This window comes from Hemitrygon akajei, chromosome 15, assembly GCF_048418815.1.
Source record: "Hemitrygon akajei chromosome 15, sHemAka1.3, whole genome shotgun sequence".
Taxonomy (NCBI): Eukaryota; Metazoa; Chordata; class Chondrichthyes; order Myliobatiformes; family Dasyatidae; genus Hemitrygon; species Hemitrygon akajei.
This window is the reverse complement of record NC_133138.1, coordinates 48988748-49014703: the sequence shown is the minus strand read 5'-3', so window position 1 is coordinate 49014703 and position 25956 is coordinate 48988748. Positions and strand designations below refer to the sequence as shown.

The window sequence follows — 25956 nt, the reverse complement described above, 5'->3', positions numbered from 1 at the left end:
TGTGTTTTTCCTTGTCATATTTTTCTAATTTTAATGAATGATATTAAATTGCAAATATTACTACCCTGCTAAATTCCTAGTTTCCTTTAAATGCATTCCTGTATTTCGAATGATATTTCACTACATTTTGCCCAAAGTTCATTCTAATCAGCTATACACTTCAAGACTAATCAGCTTTTTACGCTGATGGTTTGTTTCATATTCATCAACCAGATTTTTACTCATTTGATTTCATTTCAGAATCAGAATCAGGTTTAATATCACTGGCATATATCGTGAAATTGTTGTTATGCGGCAGCAGTGCATTGCAATGCATAATACTAAAAACTGTAAACTTCAGTGAAAAATATGTATTTTTTTAAAAAAAGTTAAATTAAATAAGTAGTTCAAAAACAGAAAAAAATGAAGCAAAGTAGTGTTCTTGGGTTCATGTCAATTCAGAATTGGGATGGCAGAGGGGAAGAAGCTATTCCTGAATTGTTGAGTGCATGCATTCAGGCTCCTGTACCTCCTCTCTGATGGCAGCAATGAGAAGAGGGCATGTTCTGGGTGATGGGGGTCCTTAATGATGGACACCGCCTTTTTGAGGCATTGTTCCTTAAAGATGTCCTGGATGCTGGTGAGGTTAGTGTCCATGATGGAGCGACTAAGTTCACAACTTTCTGCAGCTTATTTCAATCCTGTGGAATGTCCCCTCATACCAGATGGCGATGCAGCTAGTAAGAATGCTCTCCATGGTACATCTGTAGAAATTTGCGAGAGTCTTTGGTGACATACCAAATCTCCTCAAACTCCTAATGAAATATAGCCACTGTCGAGTGCATCGATATATTGGGCCATTCTCTGGTCTTAATGACATTGAGTGCAAGGTTATTGTTACAGCATCACTCAACTAGCTGGTATATTTCACTCCTGTGCACCCTCTTGTCACCATCTGAGATTCTGCCAATAATAGTTGTGTCATCAGCAAACTTCCAGATGGGATTTGAGCTGAGCCTAGCCACACAGTTGTGGGTGTAGAGAGAGCAGAACTGTGGGCTAAGCACACATCCTTGAGGTGCACCAGTGATGATTATCAGTGAGATGGAGATGTCATTTCTGATCCACCCAGACTGTGGCCTTCCAGTGAGGAAATCGAGGATCCAGTTGCAGAGGGAGGTTCCTCTGCCCAGGGTTTGGAGCTTTTTGATCAGAACTGTAGGAATGATTGTGTTAAATGCTCAACTGTAGTCAATAAACCTGACGTAAGTATTAATGTCGTCCAGGTGATCCAAGGTTGTGTGAAGATCCAGAGAGATCACATCTGCTGTAGACCTGTTGTGGCAATAGGCAAATTGAAGTGGGTCCAGGTCCTTGCTTAGGCAGGGGTTGATTCTAGCTATAACCAACTTCTCTGTGCACTTCATCACTGTTGAAGTGAGTGCTGCTGAACGATAGTCATTAAGCAGCTCACCCTGCACTTCTTAGTCATGTGTGTGAATGTTGCCCTTTAGAACTTCCAACTGTAGCAATGAGAGATTGAAAATGTCTTTGAACTCCCACCAGTTGGTTGGCATAGGTATTCAGAGCCCTATCAAGTACACTCTCGGGGCCTGTCTGCTTGCAAGGGTTCACCCTCATGAGAGACGTTATGATGTTGGCCTCTATCACAGAGATCAAAGGGTCATTGGATGCTGTAGGTAACTTCATAGCTGTAGTTTTATTCTCCCTTTCAAAGTGTACATAAAAGGTGTTAAGCTTATCTGGGAGTGAAGTATCACTGCCATTCATAAGGTTAAACTTTGCTTTGTAGGAAGTAATGGCCTGTAAATCTTGCTAGAGTTGGCATGCATCCAATTCCTTAATCAGAATTGTTCTTTTGCTCTTGAGACAGCCCTCCGTAAGGCATACCTAGACTTCTTGTATAGTCCTGGATCAACAGACATGAATGCCACAAATCTAATGCTCAGCAGACTATGAATCTCTGGTTCATGCACGGGTCTTGATTCAGATATCTACAGAATGTTCTCGTAGGCTGATGCTCGTCCACATAGGCCTTGATGAAGTTGGTGTCCACGGTGGTGAATTCATTCAAACTCAAAGATGAATCTCTGAATACCGTCCAGTCCACTGACTGAAAAAGTCCTGTAAGCGCTCCTCCACTTCCCTTGTCCATACTTTCTTGATCCTCTCTGTTGGTGATCGGTCTCCGCCTAGGTGATCACGCTTTCCAAAGTGTAGGTGTAGGATGGCATGGCAAGCATTTTTAATGGTAGTATAACTGGTTCTACGTGTTTGCTTCTCTGGTTCCATAAGTGATATGTTGGTGATAATTATTTAGGGACTTTTTCAAGCTGACCTAGTTAAAATCCCCCAAAATGATGGGAGAGGTATCAGGGTGCACGGTTTTATACCTGTTGATTATGTCGCTCTTTTCGTCAAGAGCCTTTTCGACATGGGCTTGAGGTGGAATGTACACATCTACCAAGGTGATGGCTGAAAACTCCTGTGGCAGATAAAATTGATGATCACTAGATGTTTCATGTTGGATGAGCAGGACTGGGACAGAACCACCATGTTTGTGCACCACAAGGAGTTGATCTTACAGAATACTCCACCTCCTCTGCCTATCTTGGTGATGAGTCGTGAAGCCAGTGAGCTGTATCACTGCATCCAGAATGGCAGGGGATAGCTAAGTCTCCGTGAAACAAAAAACACAACAAACTCTGATACCCCTTTGTTACAGTTTTGCTCAGAGGTCTTTGACCAGCCGAATCAGTGATAGTGGAAGCTGGAGCCCTCTTTTAATCCAGCACATCATCCTCTCTTCCACTGTCTTAAAGGAAAACCATGCTTGTGACTGGAGTCTGCCCTCCAAGATTCATCAACTTTGAGTAGCGATAGATTTTTTAAATGCCTTAAAACAATGTTGCTTACCGTATTGTCCATGGCTGTAGCTGTGGATTTCAGCTGTAGACGTCTTAAATGGGAATATATGAAGATTTCTTTTGGAGCTGCTCGCACGAGTCATCATCTTAATGGTGCCACTGGAAACAGTTCTTTAATTTAGTTCCTTAAATTAAATAGATGAGACACCTAAAAAGCCTCTTGTATGATATACTATTGAACTTATTTTGTTTTTCAACATAAAATGCATTCTGTTTATCCATTCTATTGTTGCTTTAAAAAATAACATTACTCAAACCTATTAGTTGCTCCATAACTATCCTTGTTGATTTTACCATAAACTCTTCTGTTTAAAAATTAATATCACTTCCACCTTCATTTGCAAAAGTAATAGAAATACATTGACCGGATATTATGATGTTTTAACATGGGCAGAAGCAAAGAAATTCCTGGCTGCTTATTTAATATGCAGGATATTTTCATCCTCCACAATCAAACTTCAGAATCAGAATTAGGTTGTTTAGTACCATCTTATACAATGTGAAATTTGTTGTTTTGCAGCTGCAGTACAGGGCAAAGACATTAAATTGCTCTGAATTTCAAAATAATTAAGTAGTTCAAATAAGGAATAACAGGGTAGTGTCCGTGGACCATTCAGAAGTCTGACAGTGGAGTGTGGGTCTTTAGGCTCTTGTACCTCCTGCTTGATGAGAAGAGAACATGTCCAGAATAGTGGATACTATTTTCTTTTGGCACTGCCTCTTAAAGAAATCCTTAATGGTAGGATAGAACTGGGTAAGTCTACAACCTTCTGCAGTTTCTTGAGATCCTTTGCACTGCAGTCTCCATACCAGGCTGTAATACAGTCAGAATGCTCTTCACCATACATCTACAGAAATTTATAAAAGTCTTTGTTGACATACCAAATGTCCTCAAACTCCCAATGAAGTAGAGCCACTAGAGTGCCTTCTTTGTGATTGCATCCATACGTTAGGCCCGAGACAGATCCTCCAAGATACTAAGACCCAGAAACCTGAGGCTGCTCACCCTTCCCATTGTTGGTCCCTCGATAAGAAATGGTAAATGTTCTCCTCATTTCCCCTTCCACAAGTCCACAATCGATTCCTTGGTCTTACTGACACTGAGTTTGAGGTTGTTGTTACGACGCCACTCAACCAGCCAATCTTTCTGACTCCTGTATGCCTCCAAATTTATAAATGGCGTTTAATTCTTTAGAAATTCGATATCGTTTTATTTACTTCATTTACTATTTTATATCATCCATTTTTTCATTTCTTGTTTATTCAGTTCAGGTTTCTCTTTTAGTTTCTGAATCTATAGTGCCTATAAAAAGTATTCGTCTCACCTTGGAAGTTCTCATGTTTTATTATTTTACAATACTGAATCACAGTGGATTTAATTTGGCTTTTTTGACACTGATCAACAGAAAAATACTTTCATATCAAAATGAATGCAGATCTCTAAAAAGGGATCTAAATTAATTACAAATATAAAACTCAAAATAATTGATTGCATAAGTATTCACCTCCTTCAAGTCAGTATTTAGTAGATACACCTTTGGCAGCAATTGCAGCTTTGAGTCCATAAGACACAGAAACAGAATTAGGCCATTCAGCCCATCGAGTCTGCTCTGCCATTCCATCATGGCTGATCCTGGATCCCACTCAACCCCATACACCTGCCTTCTCACCATTTCCTTTGATGACTTGACCGATCAGGAAACAATCAACTTCTGCCTTAAATATACCCACAGACTTGGCCTCCACTGCTGTCTTTGACGAGCATTCCACATTCTCCAACCTCTGGCTAAAAAAACCCATCCTTACCTCTGTTCTAAAAGGTCGCTCCTGAATTTTGAGGCTGTGCCTCTAGTTCTAGATACCCCCACCTTTGGAAACATCCCCTCCACATTCACCCTATCTAGTCCTTTCAGCATTCAGTAGTTTCAATGAGTCTGTGTCGATAGATCTCTATTGGCTTTGCACATCTGAATATTGCAATTTTTCCCCCATTCTTCTTTACAAAACTTCAAGTTCAGTCAGATTGCATGGGGATTGTGAGTGAACTGCCCTTTTCAAGTCCAGCCACAAATTCTTAATTGGATTGAGGTCTGGCCACTACAAGACATTAACTTTATTGTTTGTAAATTACAATAAATTACACTACACATTCCTGTGTAGCTTTGGCTTTATGCTTGGGATCATTGCTGAAAAAAACAAATATCCTAAATCACAGTTCTCTTTCAGACTGCAACAGGTTTTCCTCCAGGATTTTCCTGTATTTTGTTGCATTCATTTTGCCCTCTGCCTTTACCAGCCTTCCAGAGCCTGCTGCAGTGAAGCATCCCCACAGTATAATGCCACCACCACCATGCTTCACGGTAGGGATGGTGTGTTTTTGATGATGTGTGGTGATGGCTAAAAAGCTCAATTTTGGTTTCATCTGACCATAGAGCCTTCTTCCAGCTGACTTCAGAGTCTCCCACATGCCTTCTGATAAATTCTAGCTGAGATTTCATGAGAGATTTTTTCAACAGTGGCGTTCTCTTTGCACTGTTCCATAAAGCTATGACTCGTGAAGTTAAAGTCTGTCCCGAGCCATATAGGCTCACCAGGCCGGTGCTTATTTCCGGTTTCCGTGGCGTGAAGCGACTGAGAGTACGAGACTCTCCCCCACCCCCGATAGGACGCCAGTCTATCGCGAGGTTAACCCCTCAGCATTTTTGCTGGTATCCAGTTTCAGCTGGGTGGACTGGAGCAATGTGCCTTGCTCAAGTCAAGGACACACGCTACCCTGGCTGGGGCTCGAACTCACGACCTTCAGATCGTTAGTCCAACACCTTAACCACTTGGCCACGTGCCACTCGTGAAGAACCTGGGCAAAAGTTGTATGTGTAGTCTCTCCCATCTCAGCCTCTGAAGCTTGTAACTTCTCCAGAGTTGTCATAGGTCTGTTGGTGGTGTCCCTTACTAGTCCCCTTCTTGCACAGTCACTCAGTTTTTGAGGATTGCTTGCTCTAGGTAGATTTACAGTTATTTCATATACTTTCCATTTCTTGATGATTGATTTAACAGTACTCCAACGGATATTCAGTGACTTGGAAATTTTCTTGTATCCATCTCCTGACTTGTGCTGTTCAAAGATGTTTTTGCTGAGTTGCTTGGAGTGTCCTTTTGCCTCCATGATGTAGTTTTTGCAGGATACTGACTCACCAGCAGTTGGACCTTCCAGATACAGGTGTATTTTTCCTGCAATCAATTGAAACACCTCGACTGTACACAGGTCTTCAGAAACAGATAGCCATTTAACTAATTATGCGACTCCTAAAACCAAATGGCTGCACCAGTGATGATTTGGTGTGCCGTATTAAAGGGGGGGGGGGGGTGAATACTTATGCAATCAATTATTTTGTGTTTTATCTTTGCAATTAGCTTAGATCACTTTGTAGAGATTTGTTTTCGATTGACATGAAAGAGGCTTTTTCTGTTGATCAGAGTCAAAAAAGCCAAATTAAATCCACTGTGATTCAATATTGTAGAACAATAAAACATGGAAACTTCCAGGGGAGGGGGGTGAATACTTTTTACGGGCACTGAATATTCCTTGTGACCATTTTTTAGTACAGTTAGTCCAAGCTTGCTCAGACTGAATTTTCAATCACACCTCCCAATATCCTCTTCCCTCTGAAATGTCTCAGGGCTAACCTTTAAATTACACCAACAGTCACAGTTACCATCATGAAGGATATTAGGACTGATTAGTGGTGGTATAATCTCTCCCTACTGGTTTGGAGACAGCAATAACGTTAATATGTAAATGACATAAATTACAAGGCTGTGTGCTTAGACCCTGCTCTACTCACTTTATACTTCTGACTGTGAGGCTAAGCACAGCCCCAATGCCAAATTTAAGTTTGCTGATGACGCCACTGTCGTTGGCTGAATCAAAGATGCTGACAAATCAGTTTATAGGAGGGAGATTGAAAATCTATCTGAGTGGTGCGACAACAACAGCCTCTCACTCAATGTCGACAAGACCAAGTATTTGATTATTGACTTAACGAGGTGGAAAGCAGGGGTCCACGAGCCAGTGCTCATCGGAGAATCAGAGGCGGAGAGGGTCAGGAACTTTAGACTTGTCAGTGTTATCATTTCAGAGGATCTGACATGGATCCGGCACGTAGAAAGCATGACAGTGCCTCTACTTTCTTAGAGGTCTGCGAAAAATTGGTAAACTTTGACAAACTTCTACAGATATGTGCTGGAAGGTATATTGACTGGTTGCATCATTGCCTGGTATGGAAACATCAAAATCCTATAACTGGAAAGGCCTAGTAAAGGTAGTGGGTACAGCCCAGATTATTACGAGTAAAGCCCTCCCCACCACTGAGCACATCTACATGGAGCACTGTCACAGGAAAACAACACCTATCATCAAGATTCCCCACCATCCAGGTCATGCTCTGCTGCCATCAGGAAGAAGGTATAGGAGCCTTTCGACCACATCACCAGTTTCAGGAACTGTTATTACCCCACAACCATCAGAATGGATAACTTCACTCACTCCATCCATCAGTGAACTGTTCCCCCAAGCTATACATTCACTTTCTAGGACTCTACAACTCATTTTCTCGATATTAATTTCTTATTTATTTATTGTTATTTTTTTCTTGTTTGTACAGTCTGCACAGTCTTTGCAGATTGGCTGTTATCTGTCCTATTTTGTTTCTTGTATTTAATGTGAATGCCTGCAAGATAATTAATCTCAGGGTTGTATATGGTGACATATATGTACTTTGATAATAAATGTTGAATTTGGTGTTTTCTGCATCAGAAGAAATGAGGTGAATAGTTTTATGCTATGAATCTAACAAGAGGAATTTTGTGAATTGAAGTGTACTTGAGCTGGGTTGTGCTGTTGGCATTTGAAGATGAGTACTCTGATCTCGCATGTAATCTCATATGTGTAAGTTCAAGTTTATTGCCACTGACATAAGGTATGGCCGTCAACTTAATTCAGAGTCGCAGAAGTGGCCCTTCAACCCACCATGCCCCTACCGAGCCTTTTACCCATCTACGCGAATCCCATCTAGCTACATCAGGAATGTTTCCTTCTCTGTCTTGCCTATTTAATTGTCTATCTAAATGCCTATTAAATGTAATAATTCTATCTCATTCCATTAAGTCTTCTGACAGTCAAACACACTGTAAAAGGATGAACTTTGAACACTTTAAACCAATGCCTTTTTGTTGTTGATATCCCTACCAATGGAAAAAGGTTTTGCCTAGCTATGCCATTCATATTCTTGTATAGTTAGATCATCCCTTGGCCTCTATTACTCCAGCGAAAGTAAGCCTGACCTATCCAACTTCCTTTCATAACTAAAGTTGTCTGGTCCAGGAAACTATTTGTGGAATCTCTTCTGCATTTGGATGGCTTGTTCCCAAATTGCTCTTCAGACAAAGCCAGAAGGATCTGACCTTACCTACTCTTCCCATTGGTCTTGTTTATCAGTTGCATACCATCTAACCAGTGTCAGGAGAAGTGCTCCAATGAAGGTCAGGATGAACACCAAGCAGCAACTACCAGAAATCTTTAAGTCTGTTCTGCTCAGTATTTTGGAATTTCTCCAGAGTAGTCCTCACAATTGTATCAACATATTAATGATCAGTTTTCCAACATTTCATATGATAGCATTACCTTTTCTGTTTATTAAAGTTGTGCATTGGAATCATGTCAGTATATACCGGAAGTCTTATTATTATGCAGCTACAAACTGTCAGGTGTCGAAACCTCTGAATATATGGAAATTGGCAAGTGATCTTTGGTGCATGTTTGCACAGCAGTTGGACACAGAAGGAATGGCATCATTTCAATTGCAGTACATCTCAGGCTTGACATGTAACGAACACAAAGAGCTTTGCAAGCAGATGGAAGCAATCTGCACAATGGGAAGTCTGCATTCTGTAGGAAGCCACACGTTTGTTCTGCCTGGCAAGAACAAGTATCGAGAGCTCTCTTTCAGCAGACTGTGTCAGTGAGTTCAATGTAGTAATGCAGTTATTGCAGTATTTGATGGTGATGTCTCAAATATTTCCTGTTTTGATGTGAAAGCAAACCACAGTTCAAAAGTCAATTATCATGACATTTTCACAGCTACTGAAGTGCAGTCCTTGCCCTGCTGTACAACAATTTGGCCCATAATCTTGTGCTGATCTTGACGCCAATTTATTTTAAATATTCTCTCCTATTTATCATCCATATCCTTCCATTGCCTTGATTTTCATGTGTCTATCTAAAAGCCTCTTAAACTCCACTAAATAGCCTGATACCACCACTACCCTTGGTAACCATTCCAGGCAATTGCACAAAAAATACTTGCCCCTAATATCGCCTTTAAGCATTTCCTCTTCAATCTTAATATATCCTCAGGTGCTTGGCATTTCTATCCTGGGGAGCAAATTCTGTTCCCCTGTAGACTGGGCTGTGTTCAAGGACTCAGAAGAACTGAACAAATATGCCGGGGTTGTCACAGACTTCATAAAAACGGTCGTACATGAATGTGTCCCCACAAAATAATTCAGTGTCTTCCCTAACCAGAAGCCCTAGATAAACCATGGGATCTACAATCTGTTGAGGGCAAGATCAGTGGCACTCAGGTCTGGCGATCAGATTAACTACCAAGATCTCCAGAAAGCCATCTCACATGTGATGTGGCAATTCTGGACCAAACTTGAATTACTGAAGGACCTTGACAGCTGTGGCAAGACTTGAATGCTATTACCTCTTACAAAGTGAAACTAAGTGACATTGGTGACAAAAAGTTTTCATGTCCAGATGAGCTCAATGCATTTTGTCCATCAAAATATGGAGGCACCTTCACGAATTACTATAGGCCCTGATGACCCTATGATTTCTGTCTCTGAGGCTGACATTAGAGCATCCTTCAGGAGGGTGAACCCAATGAAAAGCATCCAGCACAGTCGGATAACTGGCTGAGTACTGAAGACCTGTGCTATTTAAATGGATGGAGTGTTCACTGAACTGCACACACTACTCCAAATGCATTCTAACAAAAGTTTTATATAGTTGCAGCATGATTTCTTTGCTCTTAAACACAACACTCTAAACAATGAAGGCAAACATTCCACATGCCCTCAATACCACCTTATCCACTTGCATAGCCACTTTCAGTGAACTATAGACCTGTAGACTATATGTTCCCCTGTAGACTGGGCTGTGTTCAAGGACTCAGAAGAACTGAACAAATATGCCAGACTTCATAAAAACGGTCGTACATGAATGTGTCCCCTCATTCCTCAGGGGAACTATAGACTTTCAGTGAACAAGATCCCTCTGAACCTTAATGCTATTAGGGGGCCTATCATCAACTGCATTTTTTCTCCTCACATTTGATCTCCCAAAGACCAACAGCTCACACTTGGAAGAGTTAAACTTCATCTGCCACTTCTCTGCCCATATCTGTAACTGATCTATATGCAGCTGTATTCTCTAATAGTCCTTTACACTGTCTGAAATTCCTCCATTCTTGTTGCCATTTGCAAACTTGCTAATTCCATGATACATAATAAATGATATATATTCATCCAAATCATTGATGTATATCACGAACAACAGAGATCCCAACACCAATTGTTGTGAACGCCATTACTCCTGGACCTCCACCCAGAATAACAGCCATTCATCTCGCTTGTCTGTGTAAGATTGATGCAATGGTATATTTGACATGGTATGTGGTGATAACCCAAGTGCAGAAAGGGAGATGCTAAAGTGGGTTAAAAAGTTCACTGAACTTTACTAAGAATTCTGCCAAACAAAAAGGATATAATAAGGCTGGCCAAAGGACCATTAATTAAACTCTCAAACTAAAAGCTAATGCCAAAACTGTGACTTGGAAGTGGTAACTTAATAATAAATTAATTTCACTCCTTTTCTGTGTCAGTCTAAACTGTAGTCTTCTTTCCTGGAACGAGGACTGAGGTAAGCAGGGAACATTGCCGTCACTATGTTTTGATCATACAGACAGACAATCAGACATACTTTATTGATCCCAAGGGAAATTGGGTTTTGTTACAGCCGCACCAACCAAGAATAGTGTAGAAATATAGCAATATAAACCATAAATAAATAATAATAAGTTAATCATGCCAAGTGGAAGTAAGTCCAGGACCAGCCTATTGGCTCAGGGTGTCTGACACTCCGAGGGAGGAGTTGTAAAGTTTGATGGCCACAGGCAGGAATGACTTCCTATGTTGCTCAGTGTTACATCTCGGTGGAATGAGTCTCTGGCTGAATGTACTCCTGTGCCTAACCAGTACATTATGGAGTGGATGGGAGACATTGTCCAAAATGGCATGCAACTTGGACAGCACCTTCTTTTCAGACATCACCGTCAGAGAGTCCAGTTCCACCCCAACAACATCACTGGCCTTATGAATGAGTTTGTTGATTCTCTTGGTGTCTGCTACCCTCAGCCTGCTGCCCCAGCACACAACAGCAAAAATGATAGCACTGGCCACCACAGACTCATAGAACATCCTCAGCATTGTCCGGCAGATGTTAAAGGACCTCAGCCTCTTCAGGAAATAGAGATGGCTCTGACCCTCCTTGTAGACAGCCTCAGAGTTCTTTGACCAGTCCAGTTTATTGTCAATTCGTATCCCCAGGTATTTGTAATCCTCCACCATAAGACTGCCCCCATAAGACTGAAATGTAGGAAAGGAGTTAAACACAATGACAAAGAAACCCTACTTGATTGGAACATGTATATTCATGAGTGTGATTGCTAACCCCTTTCAGCTGTCCGACTGCGCGGGTGCCCAGACCCCACGACAGAGTCCGTGGTTGTGACAATATTTCAGAATGTCCTTAGTGAAGTCCTTTTAGTTCCTTATTGAGGACTAGGTAAAAGGACTCTTCCTGAACACCCTGAATTTACATGGCTTCCTGTTGAATGAGCTTGACCACCCTCCATGTGACCCTTTGCTCCTGTTCCCAGTCATGCTGTAGTCACAGGGAAATGACTACAAATACACTACATTCATATCTTGGAGGAACTGATTAGTTCATACATTTTGAAGCCACGATTAATCTTTTATCAAACTGAAATAGAGAACACTGGAAGTACTTAGCGGGCCAGGCAGCATATATGAGTATAATGTTTCAGAATTTTCTGTGCCAATTTAAAAGAACTTCAAGTTTGCATTAAATTCTATGTACACAATTCTATGACTCTTTGATAAATACTCCTATAATTATAAAGTTTTCAAATGCTACCTAACCTGTGGTAGTTGATAATCACTTTAAGCAATGATTGCTGACCCCTTTCGGTTGACTGCCTGGCAGGGTTTAAAGGAGAGCTTCATGCTGTTCAGAGGCTGTTGGTTAGAGTCGTTCTTTCCAGAACAGCAGTACTAGAGACAAATCTGTTTTGCATACTGATTGAAGTCATGATGTAGTTACCTTCCAAACCACCAATGCATATTGGCTCTCCTCTTCAGTACAATATCTGGAGTGGGATGAAACAAATGTCCCAATACATGTTGGATTCATTAGGAACTAAACCAGCACTGATTACACAGAGAAGAACAGGCATTACAGATATTCATTGTGAGCCTGGATGTTTGTGCATCCTTTTTCTCACCTTTGGTGTTCATGATTTTTCCTTCTTACACCTGGTGATCGATCCTTAAAATCCCCAAATTCTTCAGTTTCACCATATCCTTGTATACACACCTATCCCTCCTCTATTAAATCCTTTCTATATCAGTAGGTTTTGGTTGTTGCTTTAAATTTCTCTTTGTCTTGACATCATTTCATCTGATTATCGCTAATTAAATATATATATAAATAAAAAAAAGAACTGGGCATTCCCAATTACAGTTTCACTAAACACCATTCTAATCCCAAAATTGAATGCCCAGTTCTTTTGTGGTTACACATATGTAACGTATATTATATATAATATTTATTGATCAACATTCCTTGCCATTTGGGAAAAACCTAGAGGTCACCGTGCTTGATGTTTTGTTTTCAGTATCTGAAACTGCAGAAGTGTGAATATCTGATGAAGACTTTTTTAAGACTGGGTATTACATCAGAAGTAACTAAACATCTTACTAATGTCAACTGCCTGGGTATGCATATGAAAACATATCACTTGGAAGAGGAACAAGCAAAAAAAAATACAATATTTTACATAGCAAAGTGGCAAAGCATTTTATAAAAGGGCAAGCACAGCAAAAAGAAGGAAGATGGATCAAATAAATAATAAATATTTTAGCATTATGTGTTCCTTTCACTATCTACAGTAATAATTATTATGCTAGCATTTATAACTTGTCCGCTATTTAGCTTAACATTAACATGGATCACATTTTAATTATTCTTCGGTAAACTGGTTACAGAACAAAGCAACTGTATGCTTCAGTACAGAAAGACAACTTAATGGATGTACCTTATGAGATTAGCAAATAGACCTTTCTGATAAGAATTTCATACCATGAAACCCACATCATTTGATATTTATTTCTATTGAATGGATAAAGGTTGACCAAAGCTGTTTTTCTTGGAACAGGAATAGAACTACACTCATGATAAGCTAACTGTAAATTCAAAAGAATTGCTGTGAGGGAAACAATTTTATTTTATATTATTACAAATAGAATCTCTGTCCTACACCAGCAAAAGATTTTACCTTATGTTTTGAAGATATGGAAGTGAAGATAAACACTGGTAATATAATTTGGACAGATTTAATTCATAGCATTTCTTTGTTTCCCCAATTCAAACTGTGACAATTACCCCACAGAAAGGTGCTGGCTTTCACCTAGACCTGTTCTGGATAGCTCTTCTTTTGATTCCTACTTCATTCATGGCTCTGCCCTGGTACGTGTCTGCAACTGTAATATCCCTTGCGCACATAGACAGCTTGAAAATGGAGACTGAAAAATCTGCCCCTGGTATAGAACCCACATTTATGGGAGTGAGGTATGTCGAGCAATATTCTGAGGATTTAATATAAAATTATGGAAACAGTACATAAATAATTACACTTGTCTTCAGATAAATTCATGTACTTGTATGATAGGAATTGTTTTCTTTTTGTGTTATGAACTGACACTTTTCTGAACTGTAAGTTATATCTGGAATTGATGGACTGGCTAGAACTGTTTCACTTAAGTATTTTTTGTCAGCCAGTTGATGTCCTGATTTAGATGTGCTTGTGCCGTAGATTTAATGATGAATACCTTTTTTAAAAAACAAAAATGTTTATTAATAAATATATAGAATCTGCATTCTGTTTCCCAGTGGCTTTTGAAGACTGAAGTAATTTGTCATTGATCAAACAAGTAAAGATTAAGACAAAGGTTAAATTAATTTACCAGTATATAGGTTATACAGAAATTTTAATATCAATAAACTAAAATAATTTGTATAAATAATTACAGAAACAAGAAAACATGAAGGCAAATAAAATCACACAATACTGAAAGACATGAGATATAATCAGTTTTCAGAAAGGTGTTTTCTTGCATTATTTGACAAATAATGTATTTTTTGGTTGACAGTCAGGTTTGTTTCTCTCAGAGATTTTCCATAACTGAAGGCAGGATTAGTAATAGCTGTGAGATTTTCCAAATTAAAATAGTTTGATAATATTCACTGTCTCAGCTGACATGTGAAGAATGATCTGCTGGATAGGGTCTGAGGGCAGTTGCATTCTCTGTGGGATTGTAACAGCAGACACATGAGAAAAGAAAGCAAGATAAAACACAGATACAACATTAAACATTGATAACTTGTATTTATACACCACTTTTAATGTGGCAAAATATTCCAAAACATTTCACAAAATTGTTATTAAAGAAAATTTGATTGTATAAAACACTGCCTATCAGGATACAGAACACAAAACAAGTTTGGACATAGGCAGCAGAGATTTTGTAATGGCCTACTGACAACAGATGTGAAGGTTCTGGGGATTGTTTTCTTGGTGAGAGAAACATTAATAATGTCAGCAGTCATGGAGCCTGGAAAGGAAATTGTGTGATCAGAATTGCAGTGGGAATGGGGTCCAGGAAGCAGGATCCGGGTTGCAGATATGGAAGCTTGAAGAGGAGGTAGGTAGGAGAGAACTTGCAGGTGTAGAATTTGAACTGGCAGGAACCTCAAGTGTTTGACCTGCTGGGCTAGAGAGAGTCGGAAATGCTGAGGGACCTTATCAAATGGTCTCAATCTTAGTAGCAAAATCTGTGCACTCTTCATACTTTGTTAAAAATGAGGATGGAGGGGTAAAGATTTAAGCAATTTTTGCAATAGGCAAAATATACAAAAGATTTCTTTGAATTCCTGGATGATTATTTTGTAAGATAGCTGCAGGAAACACAAGTTTATGCAGTGTGGTGATGAACAACTAAAGCAGCTGTCCGCATATCCATTCACTTATGTATAACCTGTATTTAACAGAGCAGGGACGAGGAGATGCTGGGGGGAGGCAATAATAATTTTTTTCATGGAAAGGGGGCATCAAAGGTGGAGGAATGCACATTGAGCAAGTTAATAGTTGCAGAAAGGTCACAACGATTGGAGACTTAAGCAATTACCTTGTGGCTTAAGCAGGTCACGTATTCTTTTCAGCAGGTTATTTAATCAAATTGGCTTATTATCCTCTCTGAAAAGGTTTCGTGAGCTCTGAAACCAGTCCCAGTCCTCAATGCAGCCCGGAATCATACAGAGAGCACAACACTGGTTTTGCTGGCTGAGGGCCCTGGCAGGGAAGTGGCAATGAGGAGAGGCGAGGGAGGAATAGCCAGCCTTCTCCCACTTCCACATTCTGCTCATTCTTTCTCATTGTTGCTGGCAATTCAATCAATCCCCTTGAAAACCTATGCACACTCTGCTTTTTGCTTGAGAATGCTGAATGCTGTAATCAGTCAGCAAGCACTTGAGCTCAAGGCCTGAAAAAGATGCTCTTTGCCTGGATTTTTTAAGTAATGATCCAAAGGTAGTTTTAAGCAGCTCACGTCAACTTCTATAGTGCACTCCAAATAATGCAGTGTGTGGTACTGTACATACCAACATCCAAACAGAATTGTAGACAGCCAATTTTTCACTCAAAAACATGTATTGTATAATCCAGCTTTTCAGCTAATGTATTTTAAATATCATTAACTTTTTGTTCTATAATTGCACTGCGGTTTTTATCCTTATGGGTCTATTCCAGGAATAAGAATGTAATTGTTCCTGTTTGTTGTCAAAATTAAACCTATTCTCTAAGTCTTTGCTACTTGCTGTGTTTTTCAGGGAACAGAGAGTGAGTGGGCTGGTTATTTTTATTCTCATTGGTTTATCGCTCTTCCTGGCTCCAATTCTTAAGGTAGCATTAATACACAAGCACTGTTACTTTAACTACAAATTTAAATTACTTAGTGGTGCTAGAGCTTGAAAAATAATTGATAATTGAATTTGTGTTCTTCCTCAGTATGTGCCAATGCCAGTACTGTACGGAATCTTTATGTATATGGGTGTATCTGCTCTCAGCAGCGTCCAGGTAAGGTCATTTGCCTTTAGTTCCTAAACATTATAAGCTGTTAACTTAAAGGAGCTATGTAATTAAACTTTCCATTATGAAGTTCCACTGCAATGAACTTGAAAACCCATGTTTACAGTGCCCTTCTTTTGGATTTAGTAACCACTACTCTGAAGTGACAACTGAGGTGTCTATTCAACTTCACTTTCACTACTTCCAGTAAAATGATCAGTCGCAACAGCTTTTGCAGGGTCAACAAAAGTTGCTTCTGTCGTATTTAAATGTATTTTTAATGATCGCAATGATCCTGCTATACATTAAGAACTTAAAATACTGCAGGCCTAGCCCATCAGCGAGTTGCTTGTTGGCGGAGAAAGTGAAGGAGGAATGCGTCGCGCTGCTGCCTGCATCAAAGGAGGCATACAGTCTAATAGCGAGTGACTGTCTTGCTCACTTTTCTTGTGATCGTAAGACCCTTTTTGGACATTGTTAATGTGGTATGCTGGAAGTTCAGTTCATTGTTTTATTGGTGAAGAGCAGGTGCAAATTACTATGGCCCCAATCCACTGAAAACTTATTACCCCAACCTTATGAACCATTATCTTATTTCAAAAGTCATTTGATAAGCTACCATTTTTATTTAGATATTTGGTGAGCTTATCATTTTGATAATGCCTTCTGAAATAAGATAGTGTTTCATAGGGTTGGGGGAAATAACATAGGCAGGGGGCATGCTAATCTACACATGCCTTCTAGAAAACCAATGTCAACTGGTTCTCCTTTTTCTGCCCCTTGTGCAGGGACCAGATTAGAACAGGAATGAATAGGAGTAAGAAATGTCTTCACACAGAGTCCCGGAGAGTTGATGAGTGAGGAAGAGGAGTTGCAGAAATATAGGACTTGATCATAGATCCAGTGTGATCAGGGGTTGAGATTGGTGGTGAGGAATTGATTGTACCATGGTGGTGAGGATGTCAAACAAAATGAGGTGTGTAATAGGATTTACCAAAGATGGTATTCCTCAGAACAAAATAAACTGAATTTTCTGGGATGCAAAGGGAATTATTTCATTTGATGATTGTCTGATGATGCAGAAGGGTGATTCCTGACCATAAATACCCCCCAGATTTCCCGAGTGGCAATGTTTGAGTCTGAGCTAGTTGCAAGTGTTTCACTTTAGGGGAAACAAATAATATTTTGGTTAAACATACATTATTTTATAGATGCAATAGATTCTGCAAATGCTAGAAATCCAGAGCAACACACATAGAATGCTGAAGGGACTCAGCAAGTCAGGTAGCATCTGAGGTCCTCTGTTGGCTGGGGTTGACTGTGGATATTGCATCCTATCTGTCTACATGATACACAAGCCAGAGAGGTACAATATGGAGAGGCTCCACCTCTCCATGCATCTGATGAATCCAAAGGAATGGCAGAAACTGATACAGTTTGACACCAGCGGCTGCCAATAAGCATTGAACTCAGTGTAGGACTGCATTAGGAACTCCAGCTCTGGATTTTTCCCCTCGGGGTTTACTCCCAAAGCCTTCCCCATTGGGTAGAGGAGTTTTGAGATCAGAGTTTTCCTTCTCCTAGATGAACTGTCAATCATGGCCGATGAGCCCCATCTGCCTGAAGCAACTGATTTCAAGGCACCCGTAAAATTTTAAGGCACCAGGGGTGGTGGGAAGTGAAACTCTAACCCTGTCAAAGCAGTGGGAAGATGGGGTGAGGGCAGATTTTAGATAAATGGAGGAGGTGCAGGTGAGGGAGCATCAATGATGGAGGAAGGAAAACCCATTCTTTGAAGGAGGATGATATCTCTGATGTCCTGGAAAGGAAAGCCACTTCCTGGGGACAGATGTGGTGAAGACAAAGGAATGGAGAAAAGGGAATAGCATTTTTACAGGAGACAGGGTGGGAAGAGGTTTAGTCAAGATAGCTGTGGGAGTTGGTAGGTTTATGAAAGATATTTGTAAACAGTTTGTTTCCAGATGTGGAGACAAACAGATCAAGAAAGGGGAGGGCGGTGTCAGAAATAGATCAAGTGAATTTAAGGAAGGGGTGGAAATTGGAAGTTGGAATTTGATGAGCTTAACATGGATGCATGAAGCAACACCAGTGCTGCTGTCAATGAAGCGCAGAATGCGTCAATGAAGGGCATTACCATGGAAGCATTGGAACATGGACTGTTCCACATAGCCAACAAAAAGCCAGGCATAGCTGGGGCCATTTTGAATGCCCATGGCTATACCTTGAATTTGGAGAAAAAGGGAGGGGCCAAAAGAGAAATTGTTAAGTGACCCTTGTCCTTCCCCAAAGAACATTTCTGATTTCAGCAATGTTTTTGCTGTTTCTGATACTCAGTCTTTATACCACCCTCCCGTCTCTATTCTCTTTAATGTTATCTCATTGCTTCAACTTACATTACTTTCTCTACCATTTAAATAAAATACTGTAACTTTAATAGCATTATGCTTTCTTTCACTTATATTGTACACCCACTTCTTACAAAAATGTGTAATGCAATAACGTGAGTAGATTAAAAATAATAAATGTACAATAAAAACATAAGAAATAGGAGAAGGAGTAGGCCATCTGCCTGATCTGGCTGTGGACTCAGCTCCACCCATTTGCATTTTCCCCATAACCCTGAATTCCCCTGCGATATAAAAATGCAGTATATTTAACTGTTGCTTAGATGAGGTAGCCTCTATTGCTTCCCTGGGCAGAGAATTCCCCATTTTCACTACTCTCCGGGAAAAGATCCCTTTGGCACTCTCCTCATCTCCATCCTAAATCTATTTCCCTGAATCTTAAGACTATATCCCCTAGTTCTAGTCTCACTGTGGAAAAAAACATTTTTGTCTCTGTCTTATCTATCCCATTGATAAGTTGCATGTTTCTATAAGCTCCTCTCTCATTCCAGCAAGTATAGTCCTAGGTAACTCAGTCTCTTCTCATAAGCTAACCCTGTCATCTCCAGAATCAAACTGGTGAATCTCCTCTGCACCACCTCCAAAGCCAGAAATCTTTCTTCGGGTAAGGAGACCAGAATTGAATGCAGTACTCCAGGTGTGGCCACACCAGTACTCTGTACAGTTGCAGTATAGCTTCCCTGTTCTTAAATTCAATCCCTTTACAATGGAGGCCAACATTCCATTTTCCTTTCCTGATAATTTGTTGCACCTGTAAATCAACTTTCTGTGGTTCATGCACCCATACTCCAAAAGTCCCTCTGCACGACAGCATGCTGAAATCTTTCAGCATTTAAATAATGATCTGATCTTTTATTTTTCCTTCCAAAGTGGATGACCTTGCATTTAGCAATGTGGTACTCCATCTGCCAGACCCTTGCCCACGTACTTAACCTCTCCGCATCCTCTGCGCAATTTGCTTTTCCACTCAATTTACTGTCATTAGCAAACTTAGACATGCTACACCTGGTCCACTCTTCCAAAACATTCATGTATATCATGAACAGTTGCTGGCCCAACACAGACCCCTGTGGCACTCTGTTCACTACTTACCACTAACCTGAGAAACACTCATTTATCCCAACTCTCTGCCTTCTATTAGTTCACCAATCCTCTATCCATATTACTTCCAACTCAATGCCTCCCTATCGATAAATCTTTTACGTGGCGCCTTATAGAAAGCTGTATTACAATACTGCTGTACAAATGATATGTCTGGTCCATCACCCCATCCAATCATTTGCCAAAATAAAAGATAAGAGAAAATAAATTAAGGTTTTGTGTCTGCAAATAGCCTCAGAAATCATCCTCCCAATTTGAAAAAGATTGTGTTTCAAATGCAGCACACTGGAGATATCTAACTTTGCATTATGGAGGTTGCCTGAAGCAAGAGTGGACAGCATTTCAGGCTACAGTGCATCGAAACAAAGGCTTACTGTTTCCCAGTTGTGGAGGAAGCTGCAAACAATTGCTCTTCCTCAACAAATCATAATCAACTATTAAGAAGAAAGGAAACAATAATTCAACTTTCAACATTTTTACAAGAAAGGTGGATAAAGCAGTTGCACAAATGACATTTATCGGTTCGCTTCTATCCTTATTTTTGTCTTGGTCAATTTATTTTGTGTGTCTTGGGTCCCTCTAAGTCTAGATTTTATATTTTTGCTGTGGATAATTCACTGCTTCTTTGCAAAATAGATGTCAAGTGGGGCGGCACAGAGATGCAGTGAGATGAGCAGCTGCCTGACGACTGTAGTGACCTGGGATCAATCCTGAACCCTGGTGCTGTCTGTATGGAGTTCACACATTCTCTCTGATACCACCTGGCTCTCCTCTGGGTGCTACAGCTTCGTCTTGTATTTCAAAGGCATGTGGGCTGATAGTCAACTGGTCACGTAAATTCCCTTATGTTTGGGTGGGTGGTAGAATTTGGGGGAAGTTCAAAGGTTCATTTTATCGTCAAAGTATGCATGTACAACACAACTCTGATATTCGTCTTCTCTAGAGAATTGATGGAATTGTTAGAAGAATAAAATGGGATAAGTGTAAGATTAGTGTAAATGATTGCTGGGACAAAATTCCAATTTCCATGACTCAGACTCTTGCACTTGCATGTTAATCATATCATAACAGCCACATTTTCTTGGTCCTAGGGTTAATGAAAACAAAAAGTGCTGTTAGTACCCAAAAGGTCAGGCAAAATGTGTGGAAACAGAATCAAAATTAAAATTTCAGAGTCAAAATTTTACTAAGAGTTGGTTGTTTAAAATAGTACAGAACATTCAATAGGTGATTCATTATTAAATTAAGGAATGATTACAGGGTGAAGAACAGGTTAATAAGTCAAGATCCAGTGTTCTAAGTTTCAGATCTTGTATGTGTGAGAGATAGGGTGAGCGGAGTCAAACAGTGACATCCCGTAACAGTAGAATCCCTTTCAACCATTGTCCATTCCCTCCTTTCCTGTCAGAAACACTGGCAAGCACATGGTTAATTTTACAACATACTGTTTCCACCAGGAACTTAGCCCATAAATGGGGTGTTTTTTTGGCTACTCTTAACTATATTTCTGGCTATGAAAAGAGACAATAAAACTTTAACAATTCATAAACACAAGATTTTTAAAAACACATTTTCTTTAAGACTATTTGAAAAAACATTCCATTATGTTTGAGTAGGGTCAGAGTCTGGGTGGGGTTTGGGTGTGTGCATGTGTGAGATTATTATCTCTAGTCTATTTTCCCAAAGTTGAACAAATTATTACTGTTATTGCATAAATATGAGCATTGGCAAGATTTTTCTGGACAAAATACTACTAACAAGAGGCTACGCTCACTGCTTCAGATGATGATTTCTATTATTTTGACTGCATGTTATCTTAGACTCTGGTTGCAGTTTTAATTCAGCCTGGGGACAGTGAGGAGACTGAAGGCCAATTATCAACTTTCTGAAAGAGAAAATAATTACTTCTAATCAGGTTTTAATTTTTCCTGACTTGATCCTTCAAACCACTAAGTAACTGCTGCTACATTTGCAGATTTTCAATTGATTCAGAAAGCTCACTGATATTCTATTCATGAAGCCTGAGTAATTCATTCCCTTCTTAATGGAACTGCAAAAACAAAAGGAACAATTTTAATTGAGCCAGTGAGCAATTTAAATCACTCCAGGGACTCATTTCAGATTTTCCAAGAAAATTTGTGCAACTTTTTGACTGTTATGGTGGATCTTGTGGTGCTGAGCTTGTACTGACAGCTTCCAGTATCTATTTCCGTAATGCTTGAGCCAACTTGTTATGTGCTTTCTACCTGAATTTAGTAAATAATATATTCACAGAAAACTGCAAGCCCTTGCTTTTTCCAAACACCCCATCCTTCAACTTCTCATTCCTTTAAAACTATCACTGCTTAAAACATTTTGGCAATGTCAGCTGACAGGCATTGAATTTTATCTGGTAACACTGAATTTTTTCCCCAGTGATCGTAATATTATTATGACCTGGATTATTATTTCAAATCCACCTTAAAGCCAAAGAAACCCAAAGAAAAAAACATTTATAGTTAATAGTATGCTTATTTATATGGGCTGGCAATGCACATGAGGTGATATTCCTGGTTTGATGCTAAGTTATCCAGCTTTTTGCTTCTCAAATGGAAGGAATTATGGGGGTACTTTTACTTGCTTACAGTCTTATAATTTTTTTAAAAATGTTGAATGACAAGTGTCATGATTAATTAATACTTATTTGGGTAATACATGTCAATTCCCCACTACATTAACTAGTCATATCCTGGGCATTTAAATTTTTTCAAGAAATGTGTTCCGGAAGATAGTTATTAGTCATGTTTAGTCAGTCACATATATATGGCCAGAATGAGAAAGAGCATTGAGATTTTTACAACTACAAAAAATTCCGATATCACCATTACGAAGACTAGTTATATAATTCTGGAAGTATTTAAATTTCCTAGCGGAGACATCGACAAGTTACCAAGTCCAAAGTTCGGGATTGCTGGGCCACAGTGTCTGTCTCCTCTGTGTTTGTTTATAGACAAGCTGAAGTTTCCTCTTGATGATTTAAATTACCTAGCTGACAATAAGCTTGCTATAAACAGTCAGAACAAGTTATCTGAAAAGGCACCGAGACTTCTGATCTTCCGAACATAAAAAACAGTTTTCTATTCGCACTTTTCATTATTTTTTGTACCCTAGGCTGAGTTTATGGGCTAAACAGAAGTCAGGCTGCAATTGAAGAATTGTGTCTATTTTAACAAAGGATTGTGTCTATTTCACATTAAGATGTGAAGACCTTGAAGAGGGTGTGGCAGGGACCGCCTAGAATTGTGTTGGGGAAGAGGGACTTCAGTTTTGTGGTTAGCTTAGAGAAATTGGGCTGTTCTCCACAGGGAAGAGATTTGATGGAACTCTTCAAAATTATGAGTGGGAAAAAGGAGAATAAGAGAAATAGTTGCCACTGGCAGAAGTGTTGGGGATAACAGATGATCGATTAAAAGAAAAGAGCTGAGTGTAACGTCAAGAAAAATGTTTCAATGCTATGAGTTGTGATGATCAGGAACAGGTAGATAGGGTGGTGAAAAACGGCCTAAGGCATGCTTGCCTTCATCATCTGAACCACTGTGTACAAGCTGGAGTGTCACTTTACAGCTATACAAGCCATTGGTGAAACCGTATTTTTTGCAGTTCTGGTCACTCTGCTATAGGAAGGATTTTTTTGAACTATAGGGTGCAGAAAAGATTCATAATGATGTTGCCAGGATTTGAAGACTTGAATTATGAGGAAAAATTGGTTAGGGTATATTTTTCCCTGTAGTGAAGCAATTTAGGGGGTGACCTTATAGAGGTTTATAAAATGATGAGGGGCTTAGAGAAGATGAATGGTCACAGACTCCTTCCCAGACCAGGGAGGTCTTTTAATAGAGAGCATAGGTTTAAGATGAACGGGGAAAGATTTAAGGGGGATCTTGGGGGCCAAATTTTTAAACGCAAAGGGTGGAAGCATTTGGACAGGTACAAGCAGAGGATAGGTGTAGAGGGATATGGGCCAAATGCAGGCAAATGGAACTACCTTGGGTAGGCCCCTTGGCTAGCATTGGACAAGTTGAACTGAAGGGCTTCTTTAAGAAGCAAACACGAGGAAATCTGCAGATGCTGGAAATTCAAGCAACACACACAAAATGCTGGCAGAACACAGCAGGCTAGGCAGCATCTATAGGAAGAAGCACAGTCGACGTTTCAGGCCGAGACCCTTCACCAGGACTTCGTTAGTCCTGACGAAGGGTCTCGGCCCGAAATGTCGACTGTGCTTCTTTCTATAGATGCTGCCTGGCCTGCTGTGTTCCACCAGCATTTTGTGTGTGTGGCTTCTTTAAGAGTTGTATAACTCTATGCTGTGGGGAACTGGCCATCAAAAGCATTCAGATTTTAATATCTGCAAATTTCTGCTGTTGCTGTAGTTCAGATTTTTAAAAATAAACCACAGCAAACATGATAATCCTATATATATTTCTTAATATCTGAAGTCTCATTGTCATGAGTACAGCTAAGATTCGGATTAGACAATAATGAGTGGTAATCTTCCCATTTATGGAAACAATAATAAAGGCAACAAAAATCTTAAAACTTGTGTTTTATAGAACAATTGATGGAATAAGTGGGACATTTCTTTTGTATATACATTTCACCACCATCATCGATGTTCTTGTTTCAGCTTAGTTTATTACTTTTAACTTTATGGATTTATATGGAATGGATATGTGGAAGAGACTTCTACATTAAACAATTGACAACTGATTCTCCCTTGGGCACACCAAACTTCTTAGAAATTAATGTCAGATGAATACTCAGAAGTTCACAGATTGCATTTTTCCTACAATGGACACCTGTGTTGCAGTGAGCAAATGTGACTCATTGAATAAACAAGGGTTTCTTTCAAATAAAATATTTCTATGATGCAATTTCACAGCAAAGCTTCTTGTACAGTTTATTTAATCCTCTTTCCTCTATTTCCTCACTGCACCACCTCTCACATTCCCTTCCCACTCCCCACTTCCTCTCTTTCTATTTTAAATGTATTTTCTGCTAGTTCTAATATTAGGTTTTCTGATGTTATTCATTCCTACTCTGGCCATAAAGGTTAGTTGGTAACTTGTTCCCATTGTGTAAAGTACAAACTACTGGAGGGACTCAATGGTTAGGCAGCATCTGTGGAGTTAGAAGGATAGTCAACATTTGGGCTTGAGACCCAGCATTAGCACTGAGAGAGTAGAGGGGATATCGCCAGTATAAAGAGGTAAGGTGGTGAGAAGGCAGGAGCTGACAAGCAGTGGGTCACAGGCAGGTGGAAAGCTTCATTTGGGAGGTGATAAGCGGAGACAACATACGATTACAGATTCTGAAGTCTGATAAGTAAGGAAAGCATCTTACAGGACAGATACAACCTTATTAAGCCACTTTTATTCATGGCTCTAAGGTTTCTTTCCATTTTAGGGTCAGCTCTAACAGTGGCTAGCAATGATACTGTTTTTCTGAACTTTTATTCTGCCAGTAAATATCCATTGCATCAAGATCATTCTCGTGCTGCTGTTTTCCAAAATAAATTCAACTAAAGAAATCATTTAACTTATGTTATTTGGTTATATTTCTAAGCATGCAAGATGTTATTGACATTATTTATCACTATCACAAATGCATTGGTATTCATCAATATAGAAAGCCATCATTCCAAAAAACATACAAATGATCTACTGCATGGAATGGAAAGGAGGTTTAACCCAAACGCAGAACAGTAGAGACAATTAGCGGCAAATGATAACTTAAATCGTCGTGGCTATACCTCGAGATTGAGGATGATGGTCTTCGTTCCGTTGATCTATTTATGAGCTCTCAAGTGGCTTATGAGTCCAATCTTAAGGCCCACAGAGCGAAGACACCTGTTTATGTATTTGTTTAACGTGTACTTGATGTTACACTCCAAGAAGTACACGATACTTCACAAATCAA

General features: G+C 39.7%; 1 protein-coding gene across 1 annotated transcript in view; it reads left to right on the top strand.

Annotated features, from left to right (window-relative positions):
* Nucleotides 1–25956, top strand: part of LOC140739067 (electrogenic sodium bicarbonate cotransporter 1-like) — an 89365-nt gene that overhangs the window by 47332 nt on the left and 16077 nt on the right. The window contains exons 16-18 of the mRNA XM_073067019.1: nucleotides 13739–13917; nucleotides 16234–16306; nucleotides 16412–16480. Coding sequence (XP_072923120.1) covers nucleotides 13739–13917; nucleotides 16234–16306; nucleotides 16412–16480 — 321 coding nt within the window. The remainder of the gene's footprint in view (nucleotides 1–13738; nucleotides 13918–16233; nucleotides 16307–16411; nucleotides 16481–25956) is intronic.